The sequence below is a fragment of the Centruroides vittatus genome, unplaced genomic scaffold (genome assembly GCF_030686945.1).
Source record: "Centruroides vittatus isolate TY-2023 unplaced genomic scaffold, ASM3068694v2 contig_890, whole genome shotgun sequence".
NCBI lineage: Eukaryota > Metazoa > Arthropoda > Arachnida > Scorpiones > Buthidae > Centruroides > Centruroides vittatus.
This window is the reverse complement of record NW_027122581.1, coordinates 772,915-790,174: the sequence shown is the minus strand read 5'-3', so window position 1 is coordinate 790,174 and position 17,260 is coordinate 772,915. Positions and strand designations below refer to the sequence as shown.

General features: G+C 26.8%; 1 protein-coding gene across 2 annotated transcripts in view; it reads right to left on the bottom strand.

Moving 5' to 3' along the window:
• Positions 1 to 12,939, bottom strand: part of LOC136983886 (glutamate receptor ionotropic, NMDA 3A-like) — a 64,906-nt gene extending 51,967 nt beyond the window's left edge. For both annotated transcript variants that reach the window (XM_067280762.1, XM_067280763.1), the window contains exon 1: positions 12,356 to 12,939. In XM_067280762.1, coding sequence (XP_067136863.1) covers positions 12,356 to 12,754 — 399 coding nt within the window. In that variant the 5' untranslated portion in view covers positions 12,755 to 12,939. The remainder of the gene's footprint in view (positions 1 to 12,355) is intronic.
• Between the last annotated feature and the right edge of the window lie 4,321 nt (positions 12,940 to 17,260).

The window sequence follows — 17,260 nt, the reverse complement described above, 5'->3', positions numbered from 1 at the left end:
TTAAATCTCTTTTTCTAAGCAAAAAATTCATTGGTTTTAAGCTCCGGAGGCAAATAAATTTAAGACTTAATTTAGTTCAAATTTCTGTGACTTAAAAAAAATTTTCTTCTTCGAAAAAATTAAGGCAAAAGGAATAAAAATTCATTCCTTTTTAAAGCACAGAAATTATAAATCTGTCCATTGAAAATACGATTAAAACAATTGTAGACGAGCCATTGCTGAAAAAAATATATCGAAATTATTTACTTAACTTGGATTTTTCTCTGTTAGCCACACAGAAAATAAAGAAAGCAAACAGATAAACAAGCGAATTAACTTCAGATATATAAATACGTTTATTTTTCCTCATTTATTTTCTTTTTATCCTTTGACAAAATGTAAAAGTTAACGAAGACATTGTTCTTGTCAAAACAATTCGCTTAATTACTTAGATTTAAAAGAAATAAGGATTGAATTTCTATTTTTGCTTTCCATGTTTTTGGCAAGAGGACAAAATACACTCGGTAGTTTTGTAGTTTGAAGATTAATGAAATTTTAGCCATTATAAGCGAAATATCATTAATATTGACTTTATGAGAATTTAATGATAATGATATATGAAGTAATTAATGTGTAACAGGCATTACAAATTTCAATTGTTTCGATTAAATGAATCGTTGATGATGATAGTTAACAAATAGTAGACAAATTGTTGTTGGACATTATAAATATATACGTATAAAATACGAATTTATATCCTTTATTTAATTTAAAATATTCGGTTTATTTTGATTATTGAACTGTTTCGTCAGCAACTGAACTGAAACTGTAAGCTTTTCTCTATAGCAAGTCACGCGTAACCATTAATATGCAGTCTCGCTTCAACAAGAACGTTTGCCTGTTTGCATCCATTTCCATTGTTTTGGAAGATTAATTTCATTTTTATGAACATTAATACACCATAATCTTTAAGAAATAACAGAAAGTTTTTTAAATAAATGTTAAAAAAGAACGTGCAATGAATACATTCGAGGCATTTCAATCGTTGTATTGATATTTTTTACTTTTGCATTTTTTGATGTTTCTAAAAATATAACGGGTTCCAGCCAACTTTTTTGATATTCTTTGAGTCACTAACAGGAAAAAATTACTTTTTTTATATTAAATTTATTTCTGGGAAAGATTGTTTCTTTGTATCAAGCTGTTTCAAAGAAAATACTTTTCCACGAAACAGTTCGTCTCTACATGCATTTGATTTACTAGATTTGGATTATAAAAAACGAGATCGATTAGATAAATGTTTTACTAAAAGTACACGATAATATCATTTTAAGAGTTATTAATAGAAAAAAAACCACTTCATAATTTGTATTTTAAAATATAAGCTTTTATTGTATATTTTATAATATAATATATATTTATATAAGTCTTAATATGAAGAATAAATTACTTACGTAATTTTGAAATATAAATGAAAATATATTTTCTACTTTAATTACATTGTTAAATCGATAAATTTAAAGATTATTTTTAAACCAATTACGAAAAAGCTTATTTAATCACGTAGATTCGATCATATATATCAAGGACATTTCTCGGTTTTATTGCTTTCCTGTTGCTAAATTAAGAACAAATGATTGTATTTATATAAATAAACGGGGTAATATCTTTCTTAATTTAGAGACAAAAGGCTGTTAAACTCAAGAAAGTATTTAACGAGTGATCCCATACCAAAAGATAACGATGGAATAATAATTTATGAGATGAAAATTGCAAATACTAAAGCATATAACATCCCATATGGTACCAAGTGGCCCATAACAAAAATGGTGTGGACCACTTGTTACGCGTTGAATTAATTTTATATTTGAAATTTTAATTTTTACAAATATTACACGAGAAAACTTATCACAAAACTGCATCAAGTAACGATGACAGAAGCATGTCTTGTATGAAGTTTTTACTAAAATTTAAAAAGACAAGACGTGATATTTTTAAAATGACTGCAATAAAAGGTTTTAAATCAAAATTTATGATTATTTATCTATAAAATATAATTCTAATTATAGTAACTTAGAAATTATTAGATTAAAAAGAAAATTAAAAAAAGAATTAATTTAAAAGATCCAAGAAACTTTCAGCTAAAGATAACTTAATGCGCTTGCTATCTAAAGTTATGTAACTGGCTTTAAAAATTAAAAGTAGTAAAACATATATTTCTTTTAAAATTTCCATTCTGTGAAAGTAATGTTCAAGATATAGAAAAATTCTGATCCAATAAAATTCAATATGTTACCTGCTGGGTATAAGAAAATGAACATGTTACTAACATTATTAGACACTTACAAAAAGGTGATTATGAAATTAAAATAAAACTTTGATAACAAAGTTGCTTTTTAAAATAAAATTCTTATAAAAGTTAAGCATTAATTTTAAATTTATCAAATTATTCACAGATGCTGAGAGCCAGATTTCGAATTCCAATCGATGCTATATCTATAATCGATATTGATCAAGGAAGAAAGGGAAATTTTGGATTAAATCACACAAACTCCCGTCTTCTAGAACAGAAAGATACTATAAAAATGTGTTGCTTTTATAAACTTTTGTATTCAGCCTGGAATATATAAAGTATTCTTCGGACTTGATGGAGAAAAATCTTTATATATACATTATCCGACAAGAATTATTCTTTAAAACATATCAATCCTGAAGAAATATATGAAATTCGGGATCAAGAATGAAATCCACGAGTTTCTTCTTTGGTAAAATTTGAACTTCTGATAAAAGTAAAATCAAATCTGTAAGATCAAAAAGACGTTTCGGATGAAAACAAAATTTTAAATGCTAGTTTTGTTATCTACGTCCCTCAAACATAATTCTTGAGATGGAAAATAATTATTAGATAGCACCTCTAAGTTTTTTTTAATACATCATACAAATGAGAAAGTAATATATCAATAGGGGGAAAATTAACGTGTTCATGAATAGCATCCATATGTGCTTATCATTGAAACAGTGTACATTGAAGTTTTTCAATGTCATATATTTCCTTATGTCTTAAGATATAAAGATTAATGTTGGAAATGAATATCCATCATTCTAGCAATCATTGATAAAGGGGCGTTACTAATAAATTATTGGTTGAATGCATGCTTAAATAGAAGATTTGATAAATATGACTAGAATCAATCTAAGAGAATTTATATACTTTTTTTTGAATTATAAAAATTCAAATATCATTTCCGAATTTCTTTTATGCAAGAATAAATATTTAAGAAGTGGAAGAAGAAGAAAATTACTAAGAGCAATAATTTAATGTTTAAACGACTGGAATAAAAATTACAGACGTTACGAAATAGACAGATCATTAATTTAATTTTTCTACACAAATGCAATAGTTCATCACTAAATATTTGTAAAGAAATCGCTTAAAATATTTACCAATTTTTTAAGTAGTTAATTCTGTCAGGTTTGCTATTAAATATATATATATATAGTAAAATAATAAATAGTTTATAAAACTGAAGAATTTTCTAAAAATTTAACACGAATTTCGAAAATATATTAAGTTAAATCGTGCAGAATATCTTTCTGTGAGATTATTTCTATCGATTTGATATGAAGTATATTATTGAGTATCCTCCATTCTGAATCATCTTACTCAACGTTCCCCCCCTTCTTCTCGTATTGGTCCATCATTATCATAAGTGACATACGATAATATATTATTTAAAGTAGCAAATATTGAAGAAGTAAGTTATCTACTATGATGGAATGTGAAAATTAGTTGTTTGTGACAAGAGCTTTAACATTGAGACGCCATTAGATAGGACACAGCAGACGGACCGGATAGACACGGAGCTGACCCAGTTTCTATTCGATATGACCAATCAATATCACTCTCTGCTCTTTTCTTCTCTTATATTTTTATGCTAAACATATCAGATATCAGAGATTGATTGACAAACATTTTTAGCAAAGCGTGTTGAGATAGTTTACTTTAGGTTTCCGCATATATTCCTCACTCTTTCACTTTTTAAAGTGGACTAGACAAACTATAAACTTTTCAACTTTCGAACTACAGTTTGTTTAACACGTTCTCTTGCAGTACTTTGTTTAAAAATATTTTTAAAAATGAGTATTAAAATAGAAAACTTCAAAGAATTTCAATATAAAAAGAGTATAAATTATATTATACAAACGGCAAAAATTCCTAGAAAATATTAAAATTACTGAATGCTTTAGATATGTTAATAAATATGCGAAATTTAAAGCTCTTTTACATATAGAGAATTTTAATGTTATTAAAAATTTCAGTTATGCCCTATGAATGTTTTCTTCATCTCTGAATGCATAAAATGTTATCATCGCTTCACGAACTTCTCAATTTTGATTCAATAAAGATTAGACCGAGAGAGAGATTTTTAGAATTATTATTCTTGCAGAAACGATAAAGTTTATGAAGTGGCTTAGCAAGAAAAATGAATGCTATCGTATTTTAAACGAAGGAAATCAAGAACAGACATTTATGACTCTATACATTCATTCTATAGCACTCAATATTAAAACGACAACATTAATCTGGAAATTCATAATGTATTTCGCTATTGTTATTGTAATTAAACATTTTAATAATTCACAAATAAATTTTGAATTTATTAAATTAAGCCGGAGGGAAATTATTTCAATTTAAAAATTTATTTATTTAATAACCATTGATTTTAAAGATTTCATAAATTTAGAAATTTAAACGAATGTCCAATCATCGATATCTATATATACACTTTAAAAAGTTTTCAATTGGGTACTTTAATAAATCAGTTTTTACAGCAGAAAATATCTATTTATCAGCCTTACAACTTATTGTTTTTCTGATATTTTTCTTGCAAAGTCATAACTATTCTAATAATAACCCTAGGCAAATCCCCGACAATTTTATTGATATACTTAGTTACATCCTTTCTAGCTGTGAAATTTCTGATTAATTTGTTCTATTTCCAATATCACTGGATAAAATTATTTTTACGTTATTTACTCACATAATATTCAATTTACTAATGTGCATTTTTCACCTTAAATCCTTAAATTCTAGTTGAATAATTCATTATTTATTTCCTTCACTTTTACATCCTTACTGCTTTTTACTACTTTGTATTTTTGAGCGTACAATCCCATTTTATTATCTTAACTTATAACGATATCCATTTCACTTATATCCCTATATTTTTTAGATATCCATTACTTTCAAGATATACTCTGTTTTGTTCTGCTGGCAATGATATCTTTTATTTATCTCTTCCACTTGTAGTACTCTTCCTTCTTTATGTTCCTATTACTTCCTTCTGACGCTGGTGCTTTTACTGATATTCTTTTTTTTTTATCCTTCCATGTAACCAAATGTTCCGTATATTTTTTTCGTACAATTCGACGAAAGTATCTTTAGGGTTTTTCCTATTTTGTGTCGACAGTCTTATCATTTAATTCCATAACGTAGCATGAAAGAGCTCTTTCATAGTCACTATAAATAAACCAAATTCTAAACTTCATTCCTAGTATTTTTCTATATTTCTTCCGACTAAAATTGATGCTGACCTTCATTTGACATTTCATAACGATTTTTCATTTCATGAAATGTATGCTTGCATTATATTAAGTGATTATTTTTCAAAAAATCGATCAATTATCCCGATACTTCTAAAGTATCGTAATAAATTATCTCCCGGTTTATAATCCATAACCAATTTCCAGGTAATGCAATAAAGAATCTTAACTATATAATGATTTTAATCTTTGCTTTAAGTGATTTAATTTCTCGAAAGGCTCTTTGATATAGCAATAAACGGATATAAATTATTATGAGGAAATAAATAACGAGGGAAATATTAAATGCGAGATTATTAGCAAATTACATTCGGTGTTGGAATTTGATAAGGCGCAGTTATTTGTCTGACAAAGCATGGGGATAACTAGCTTCAACAACCTGACTCATGAATGATGCACTATCCAACACCGTTCATGTTTCAAATGATAAAAATGCACGTTTGTTTTCTTAACTCTGAAGAAATATCGATTTTGGTTTACTGATGTCTTTCTTCTGATTTTAAATTTTTTTCTTCTCTTTCCTTATTGGATTATTTCTTGTTGTTTAAATAATTTCTTCTATTTATTTATGTTTTAATAATTACGATATTCTCTATTCAATTTTTTTTCTTAAAATATGCAAATATCAGAAAAAACAAAAGAAAAATTATTATTTTTTTGTTTACTTAAATTTCTATATAAAATAGTTATTTTCTGTCATTTTTTTTTAAATTTTACATCAACGAAGAGCTTTCTTAACATTTCCTAATTCGAGTGAGTTGCAAACTTAGTTTAAAATAAGTATCCAATCCTAATATCTAGACAGATACAGCCAATATAAATTTTATACGATTCTAGTGTATTTTTTAAAACGATATTTCTCCAAATTAAAACATTTCTAATACTTATACATGTAAAAATGTTACATAATTCACCAGAAATCCATTCTTTTATCTATAAAGCAGTTATCTTCTTACCACTCTAACAAATCTTTATCCTGATAAATCATTCTAGTAAAGGCTTCACATAATAAGCTATTTGGCAATTTGTCTTATCCAATTGATGTAAGTTGATCTAGCATCATTTCCTTTCAAAATCTTTTCACAAATGAAGAACAAAATCCTACAAAACGAAAACATTTTGTAGGATTTTGTTCTTCATTTGTGAAAAGATTTTGAAAGGAAATGATGCTAAAAATCGATTGAATAGGTTGATATTGATTTTTCCTCCAATCTCTTCAAATAATTTCTAGATTATTTATTACAATATTTCCGGTTTCATGTTGGAAATAATCTTTAGATTTTCGATTGTAGCCATGGACGAAAGCCATCCTTTCTGGTTCGATGAATGTTTTGGCCTTAAGCCATCTTTCTAATCGCATTCTTTTGATTCCATAAAATGAATAAAACAGAAAATATCAAACCAGAGAACATAAATTGAACGAAATCTAAAAGATATAAATCAAAATCATCATTAATACAAGAATTTATTACATTACTTTCTCTAATTACTTACCCGTGTTTGCATGTCTTCCAAGCACATCAAATTACAACGCAAAATTATCACAATTCCCACCGTGTTATTCAATAAACAATGATAAAATATTTAAATAAGTTATGAAGAAAAAAAAAATAACAAAATTATTTTCAATTGATAATGTCAAACCTTCAGTGACAGCTGTTGAAGTTTTAAATTAGTTCTGCTAGAAAATTTTTCAATCTCAATCAAAACGAATTCTAATTAAGACAATTTTATATGAAATTTCACATTTAGTTTTAAAAAAATCACAAATTATCATCTTTACATAAATTTAATTCAATAATAAAATTTCAAAAATATACTTTAAAAAAAAAGTCGTTTTTAAGTTATTATTTCGTAATTTTAATCACTAATAATTATAAATTCAACGCCCAAAAGTTTAAATGTAAACGAACCAATCGGATCGTTAAATTAATATTTGAATTTTCAAATTAACTAATCGCTTTGAAGATCAATTTCAAAATTTTAAATTCGACCAATCACTTTTTTTCTTTTTTCTTTTCTTTTCTTTTTTAAAGACGTTAAAATTTAAATATATTCAATCCATTTAGTATCAAAAATGTTAAAGTTAATTTAAACATTTTTTTCATACTAAATTGATTGAATATATTGTAATAAATTGTTGTACATAAATTTTTAGATAATCCATTTTATATGTGAAAATTTATATCAAGTTAGAAATTCTCTAAATTTTTCAGTTTGATGAAATTTAAATTCTGTTTTTATTTCTGTAAAAAGATTTTTCATGGGAAAAGGGAAAGGAAACTAAAGATTTTTTAAAAAAGTTTTTGGTATAGAAATAAGCAAAATTCTGTTGACCTATAAATAAAATAATAATAAAAAAAGAGGGAAATCAAATGAATGTAAAGTATAAAATAGGATATTCTGAAAATAAGACGATAAAAAGGAAATTTTAATCTTTTGAGTAACTGGATGTTGTTCATGGCTTGTTTGAAACTTCGAATCTACAATATAAAAGTTGGCAGAGTAACAAGAAATTGTTCCTTTTAAAAAATTGCTCAAATTCGATTTGTATTCATCAAATTTTTAAGTATTTAAATCAAACAACAGTTGTGAATAAAATTATTTTAAAAAAGTATTTAAAAAGCTCATTCTGTAAAAAATATTATTTATTTCATAAGTTTATTTAACACAATTATAAACTGACGCTAAAATTATTAAATTATTAAGTTTAAATCGTTACAAATTCAAATGAACCAATCGGATTTTAAAACTGACATTCGAATTTTTAAATTAACCAATTACTTTCAAAGATGGATTTCAAAATTTTAAATTTAACAAATCATCGTTTTTTTTAACAAAATACGTTAAAATTTAAATATAAGCAATCGATTTAATATCAAAATTGTGTAAATTTAATCGTAATTATTTATTTTATTCGAAACAAAATAATATTAGCTACGCTTTAATAATAATGGATAAAAAAACAATGAATTACTATCAATAACTACGAGTGATTTTTAACTGCACAATCACGTGACAAGTAGACACATATTAAATTCCTCATTTATCATCCTGCCACGTGATTACATCTCGATAACGTAAGAAGAAAGGAAGAAAATTGTTAGTTTTTCACACACACACACACACACACACACACACACACACACACACACACACATATATATATATTTTATTCCCTTCAGTTGATACTTAAATACATTATATTTTTAGAAACAATTTGTTTAAGGGTTACTTTTTTCTTTCCACTCTTCTATTGAGGACAATTTGATGAAAAGTTAAGAAGCAATCCAATGAAACAGTTAAATGACATCTTCAATACTTTTAACCTTAGTAGTAAGTAGAATGAGGACAATTATTTGAGTTAAGATTATCCTTTTGTTGTACAAAAATAACTAGTCACCAAGGCAACTTCAACGTGGGAATAAACAGAGAAGTTAGCTGAACTGATATATTTTTGACGTAATAACATGGAAAAATGTTACTTTATCAATTTAATATTTTATATAGACTACATAGAAAAATTACAATGTATTGGTACATGTACTCACTTCTTATACATATAACATATTCCATTTTTCTTATTAAAACAGAATACATTATAATATTTTATGAAAAATACATAATGCTATATACTCCATGTTATATTTAAATTCTGCAATGTGCGTTAAATTATTCATCCTTAAATCTAACATTCTAGAAAGCCGCGAAATTATCTAAATGTATTTTTATTAAATTTCTAAATTCATTTGCTGACACTTTTACTTTCTCTTAATCTTATTACTTACCGGATATAAAATTACTATTAAGTTTAGCGAAATATAGAAAAGTTACTCAAAGAATTCTCTGCAAAAATAAAAATAAAAAGTTACGACTTGCAATTAATAAGTGCAAACGTGTCCCGAATGAGAAATGCTTTAATTCGATATATATATATATATATATAACTTAGTAAAACATTGATTTGAAGACACGAAAAACATTTCTATTTCAGTGAAGATTTTGCCCTTTCTCCCTCTTTTTTCAAATATGTAGATCAATAAGGTGGATTTCTTTGTACTTCTTAACTGTGTAATCGCGTGGAAGATAACATGGGTTCTACGTAAATCCATCACATTCTGTCTGTCATTGCTTGTACGGATCCGGAACACGAGGATAAAATTACATGTCAGCAGAAGTTTGGATTCTGACTCTACTTTTCATCAAATTAAACGTTTGTTTAGAGAAATCCGTACGTCCCATCCTTATGGCATTTCTAATTCACGAAGCATAACATCGTATCTTTATTTCATGATCTTCTGTGAAGCGAAATGAGTTCAACTGTCACTTTGTTGTCTGAATGTAGTGAAAAGTTACGTGTAAGATATTAATAATTATATAATATAATCCAATAATCTTTTAATAGTTTATCTAAAGAGTATTTATGATTGTTTACACTATTCAGCTATTAATATATTAAACGTTAAGTCACGCAATCTAATGGATATTAGGCGTGCTAATCGGATGATTTCGGAATAAATATATGCAAAACAAACAAATAATAATGAATATACTATAAGCAAATTGTGTGCACAGTTTCGTAATAACAAAGATAATTGTGAATTTACGAATTTTTCACCATACATATCAAAGGATAAAATTAAAGGAGACTTCGACAAATCGAATTTTATCACCGATAAAGTTTAAATTATAATCGACAGCGAAGTAACAACGTTTTAGATATAAATACCAGAATATATATCCCCACAATTGTGGCACAAATCTTATTTACTACACCCTAGAGATACAATAAATGTATAGCCATGTTTCAAAATATCATACTGTGATTTTTTTGTTAGTTTTTCCTAAAGAAATTAGAAAAGAAATGTAAGAAACTTTTACTCACTTCATATTACTTAAAACTTTACTTTGTAACAATAATAATAGCCTATATAACTTGCTATCAATACAAAAAACTATTTCTTTAAGAATAATCATGAAATATATGCTAATTTTAATTTATGCAGTATAACATTATGCTTATGGCAAGAATATAAAAACAGATTTTTATTAAATTAATATATATATTTTAATATAAACACATAATTTGTATCATGTCCGATTAAACACAGGACATACAGTTTACAAAACAAATATCTTTATATAAATTTCATACTGTATTTATATATTTTCTTAAATTTTTAGCATTCCATATAAGCATTTTTTAAAATGATTAAACATTCATTTATAATATATCTATATTTAATTAGCACCACTTCTTATGTGAGAAACATTCAGTTGTTAGCATTAATATACAATTTAAGTATCATCATATGATAATTAAGTTTATTAAAATATAGTAATTTAATCAAAAGAAGTTTAAAATTGATTACAAAATACTTTTTAATTGCAAAAGTTGTAAATAATCCAACAGTTTTTTAACACAGATGTTGTATAATGTTCTAACAATATATTTTAATTAAATATGACAGTTTTTAATTTTGTTTCTTTAAGGAAAACACTTTTCTAAATTAATAAAATGTAAAAAAAATTTCATTTTATTCAGCATTTGTATATTTTAAAAACTTTTCAGTGTGAATATTTCACAATTTTTCACTAAATATTTACAAGTTTTAATGTTTATTATTTAATAATTATAATTTTAATTTATACTTTTTAATAAGATAGATCATTAAATATATTAAAATTATAATTATTCTTTATATTTCTCTTCCAATCATTGTTTAAATCTATGAATGTTTCACTTAGTAATAGTAAGAATTCAGCTTAAATATTTTAAACTTAGTCATATTTATATTTTAAAACGAATCAAGAAATATTGTAAAATTAAATATTAAATATAAGTTATAGAAATAATTTATTAGAAACTAAAATAATGCAAATATTCAAAAGTATATTTGTACACAAAGAAATATCCACTTTCAAAGTGTTTAGATATTTTTAGCTTATAAATATTTTTATTATTATTATTTATTTTTTTTAGTGTGAAATAGCGTGTGTAAGTTATATTTTCTAAATAAACATTATGCAAATGGACAGTTAAAAGGAAAGACAAAAGGTGCACATTTACTTCACTCCCAGAAGTCCATTCATTCACATTAAGGAAACTTTCTATCGATCCGTTCTATTTCTGCATTTTATCAGAATTTTTCATGTTAATAAATAAATAAATATATTTTTGAACAATGTGACTTTTATCTGGAGATAAAAATTCTAAAAATTTTAAGTTTCGTCAGCAATTTTTGAAGGATTCTACGCGAAAAGAGTATTTTTGGTAAAAACACTTTTAGGTGCTTCAACAATGGAATATGCTGAGTGAAGTTTTGTCGAGGATCTTGTAAAAATAACACGTGTAGCACTTTCGTATCAAAAGTATCTTTCTAAGAGATTTTACACACTTTCACTCCATTTTCATTGTTTAGTTTAGAAATATTAGGATTTTAATACTTCACTCTGTGTGTGTGTGTGTGTGTGTGTGTGTGTGTGTATCTAAGCGTGTGTACGAAGATAAATCAAACTGAAATAATTGAAAAAGTCGCTTGCAATCTTTTGCACTAAACAGAAAGTTGATCAAAATGTTTAGTCGATTCCACAATATTAATTCATCGGATCAATAAATTGACTTGTAGGATAATTCTACATTTGGGGATTATCGAAGCTGTTGCTGCTTTTTTTGAAAAAATTCTTTAACTTTGTTTACGTAGTTTAATTAAAAATAAAAAGAGAGACACGTGTTCTAGGTTATTTGCAATGTAAAGTAAAAGGATCTTACCTTGGAAGCACTGTCCAAATAACCAGATCTAAAACCCAAATGTGGTAACCGTGCATAGCCAGTGATAAGCGATACATAAAAAGTGAGAGAAGGGTCGAGAAATGTGAGCAGCAGGCTAGGATTATGCGGCTTAAGAGAGTCGCATAAAGTAGTGATGACATCACGAGTATTATTACCAAGTGTCGAAACACTGGCTAAAAGTGCTACATCTCTGCCAGGCATTCTATCAATATCAATAAGTGACTTTCTCAATGCCCGCGATACTTGATGAGTCAGTTCCGGTGGTACTATGGCTAGAAGATGTAGAGGGAAGCCCCAAGCACCCCATAGCACCCCAGATACGACCAGTAAGAGACAGAGGGAGGGGGAAAACCCCCCGCCTGAGTCGACGAATCCCATAATCGTGTCAACACCACATATTGGTCTTCGGTGCACATTGAGCAACTTGCCATCCGTTATGGATTACGGCGGCATTACAGTACCCACCGTCCATGACGTTGCACGCATGTTCTTCGTTTATTGCGTTTCGATCATGATCGAAGAATGTCCATCTCCGAAGCAGACGATACAATGGACAAGTTGGCATCCAGACCGATCAGTGGTAGTCTACAAGTACGCATGCGTTCGAATGGGCAGGATTGATTGTCGAGAAGAGGGGAACGGCTGAGTAGTGTCGAAAATCTCCAAAAGTCTAACTAATCGATTACTCGTGTCTGGCCAATCATTATCATTACAGTACTAACCGCTACCAGAATTTTCCCTAACGAATTTCCCTATTTCCCTTAAATCGTTTACAAGTTGACAATACCCGGAAATATTCCTCGGGTTCGGATAGCGTAAATAAAATTAAAATTAAAAAGAAAACGTTATCGAATTATAATTAAATATCAACAATTATAATTATTTTTTCTAGATATATATTCGCTTTAGACCTACTTTTAAAAATGAATTTAATAGGAGTAAATATTTACTATAACTCCGAATGAAAGGAGAATTTCACTTCCTATAAACAAAAATTCCCCTAGGGAAATAACGCTCTGACTTATGAAATAAATAAAGAAAAATGCTCTTTAATAGCAAGTTTTATCAACTTTCTAATTTACTAAATTACTTTTTTCTATCTTTTTTTATATATTTTTTATTTTTTTAAATGACCGAATTGTTAAATTTATCTATTTTAACGCTTATCGCACTACCTAGCAACCGAAAACTTTCTCCAATTCAAATTTAAATAAATAAAATAATTTTTAAAAACTATTTAATATTTTTATTAAAATTAATTTTAACAATTATAATTAAATTTTAAATTGTTATAAATATATAATTTATTAACTAAATAATTTATGCATAAATTTTTTATCTTTGTATTTACCGCCATCTTGTGATAAAATACGTAAGTATTATTGTTATGATAAAATAATCGAATTTTATTTTCAGATATCAAATTTTAAAATATTTTATAAATTAAGAATGAAATATATATATTTTCTTAATTTAAATTTTTAAAAATATATGTATTATTTTTAATTTATTTTGACGCGACAAATTAGGTATAGTCGTGAATAAAATGAATCGATAAGGTGTTAATGGAATTTTCAATTACTGTATATAAGATTTTCCTTTATACAATTAAATTCATAGAAATAATCGTTAATTATGTAGTTCAGTTAAATTTCAAACGGAGTTTCTAATTGGACATTTCATTCTTCTCAGACATTTCACGTAACTTTGTTAAAATAAGTATTTATAAATGATAGTAAAGACTGTAGCACAATATCTTGTCACTGAAAATATTTTAATGTTTAAAATGAATAATTTAGAAATGAAAAATGGCGTCTATTAGAATTACAAATTTTAAATTTTCTATTTTAAAAATTTTACAAAATAAGACACGCTGAATATATTTTAAACAATACATTAATTCAGGAAATATTTTTAAAAAATGTTACGTTTTTAATAAACTTAAAATTTATGTTTTAAAATAATATTACGTAATGGGTATCATTATAAAAAATTACAACAGAGGGCGCCAAAATAAAAAATAAGAACACTTTTTTTCTTTTAAATTATTACTTTTCTTTATTGATAGATGGCGACACTCATAAAGTCATGTTAAATTCATAATTTAAAAGTAGTAAAATTTAAATTTTATAATTTTTTAATTTATAAATTTTAAAATTAATTAAATCATATTTATTTTAAAATTATATATACGTAAAATTTGAATATGTTTTTCCACCGAGTGGCGCATCGCGTGTTTGTCGAATAGCAGAGTAGTTGGAGAATATAAGGAGGGGAATTATAAGAGGAGGGGGAGAGCGAATTAAGGGGAAGAAGAATGAGAAAAAAACTTTACCTATCCGGTTCATGCAGTGGCCGTGTTATTTATGGCGGTAAGGCAATAAAGTTTGCTGAAATAGTCATCGCTGTAGCTAATTGCTGCAGGAACAACATTCCACACGATTTCTGTAAGTGCGGCATGGATACTACGTGATTCGACAACAAACCCCGATATCAACGCCGAAACCGAACAAAATTTATACCCGCTCGGCTAATAGATTACAGTTTTTTGAAATGCCATCTTTCTATACTTTCTTCCACTTTAGGTTATAAAGATAGGGATTTCTATATTTGGTCATTTTATAAGACTACAAGTCAGACACCTGTCCGATAGATGTAGACATCGGACGCCATTAGTCAAGTTTGTCTTTCTACCAAGGACAACGATCTTTTGACACCAGTTGTCAAGAATCGTCCGGTAGATAATTGGATGGATTATAAACGTAAATTTAAAAAAAAAATTAAATTTAAAAAAAATTCCGCGATGAATTAATCACTCGAATGTCATACCGAGCGGCAGCAAAGTTTACTAATTATTTGTCACACTTCCCTATATGTGTAACAGTTATTCCGATAGTGTTCGCATCATTTGTAAATCAAGGAATCCCTAGGCGGAAGCCATTAAGAAGTCCACGTGGACAATCATTAATCATGGCCCTAGCTACCTAATTGCATCTTCTTCCTCTCCTTCAATATCAGTTTGGGGTTTTTTACTCTTAAGTCTACTTTTAAAATTCATTTTGCGTATCTCTTTTCGTCATTCAACTTTATTGCTTTCACTCGTTAATTGTTAAATATCTCGAATATTTTTGGTTCGTTAAAAATTGCTGAAATTCAGTATAATTTTACTCTTAATTTACTTTAAATGTAATTAATTACTCTGTGCGTAAATTAGTAAACTTTCCATAAGATGATGACAGATTTTATATTTAAAAAAACAATTCAAATTTAATTGTGTATATCTGTATAAAGAATTAATTTGTTCTCATCCTAAGCCATTCTGCACGTCTGCACATAGTTTATGTTTGAGATTGTCAGTATATAACGAATATTTTCTTCAAAAATGGGAGGAGTCGGCGGGGGAGAGATGAAAGATTGTTGAACTTAGTTACAGCCGATCTTGTGACATAAATCACCCTCTTCGGAGTAGAAACAAATATCTTCATTCCTTCAACCTGCTCGATTAGCCCTGTACATACTCTATTGTCCAATCTCTTATAATTTATGGCAGCCGTCTCTATTCCTTTGCTCCTATGCCATCTAGTCCTTTCTTCTTCTTTTTTTTTCTTGTATAAATCCAAGATTATTCCTTCTTAATGGGATACTCCTATGTTTCTTGTATTCTTCACATGTTCCTCCTTGTTCTATGTTATCATTTTGATATATTATTTAATAAATATAAATGAAATCTCAAAAAATTATTATTATTTTTCTGATTTGAAATTCATTTGACTTCTTAAAAGATAGCAAAGTTCTTTTCAGGAAGGAGGCGGTTGTCTAGATCTTTTATAAAATATGTAGATTATGTTTTGAATTTATGCAAAGTAACTTTTGATAGGTGGATTTTTGAATGTTTCTTTGGGTTTTAAACAGAGTTTAAGCTGGGTTAGGCTCTATACAAGATAAATATCGAATAATAAAACTGATTTATAAGATGCGCAGACAAAATTTTTATATTTAAACAGTTGGAATGATTTTCACTTGTTAAGTTCAATACCCAAAGACAAATCCATCATTAAGTATTAAAAAATAACTCGTACAAATATTAAGCGTATAGAAACTTGTTTTAAGAATATTTTGATGACTCGTCCGATGGATGAGCCCACAGTAAATGAGGATTAATAGGCTCATTATTCATATTTACTGTCATTGATACAAGATACGGATTGGGCATTCATCTTGAACATGGAACAGATGCAAAATGCATTCAAACCACACATATATCAAAACATTGACCTCTTCTTTCATTACTTATTCGAAATTTAATTGCTAACTTTATAATTTTATCACTGTCTGATTAAAATATGATTATCGATAATAAAAAATTAATTCTCAAATTTTGATTAATTATCATTTAAAATGCTGATAATACATATTATATTCTTCGTATTATTGTTTATATAAAAGAATGCACATGGTATGATTATTTCAACATAAATTTTGCATGGAAATGTGATTATTTATGTGAATTTGTGTAATTTGGCCTGCACAGAATCACATAAATGAGCTATTTCTATTCGAGGATCGCTGAAAAGTTGGAAATAAATGAAATTTTATATAATTATTCAAACAAATTTACAAGAAACATTGTTTATTAATAAATTCTCTTCTTATTAGAATTATTTTTGAGTATTTTTTAACTTAAATTTGCATATTTTGTTTCACTTTTTTTTACCACGAAACACGGCTTTTATCATAGGTTTGTTTTGCTTTTTTTGTTAGATTTGTATATAATAATTTTCAACTCTTTTTTAAAACAAATTCTCTCAATATGTATTCTCAATGAGTCTATACAAGTTTTTCTGTACAGAATTTTATTATTTTATTTATCTAATTTCTGTAATG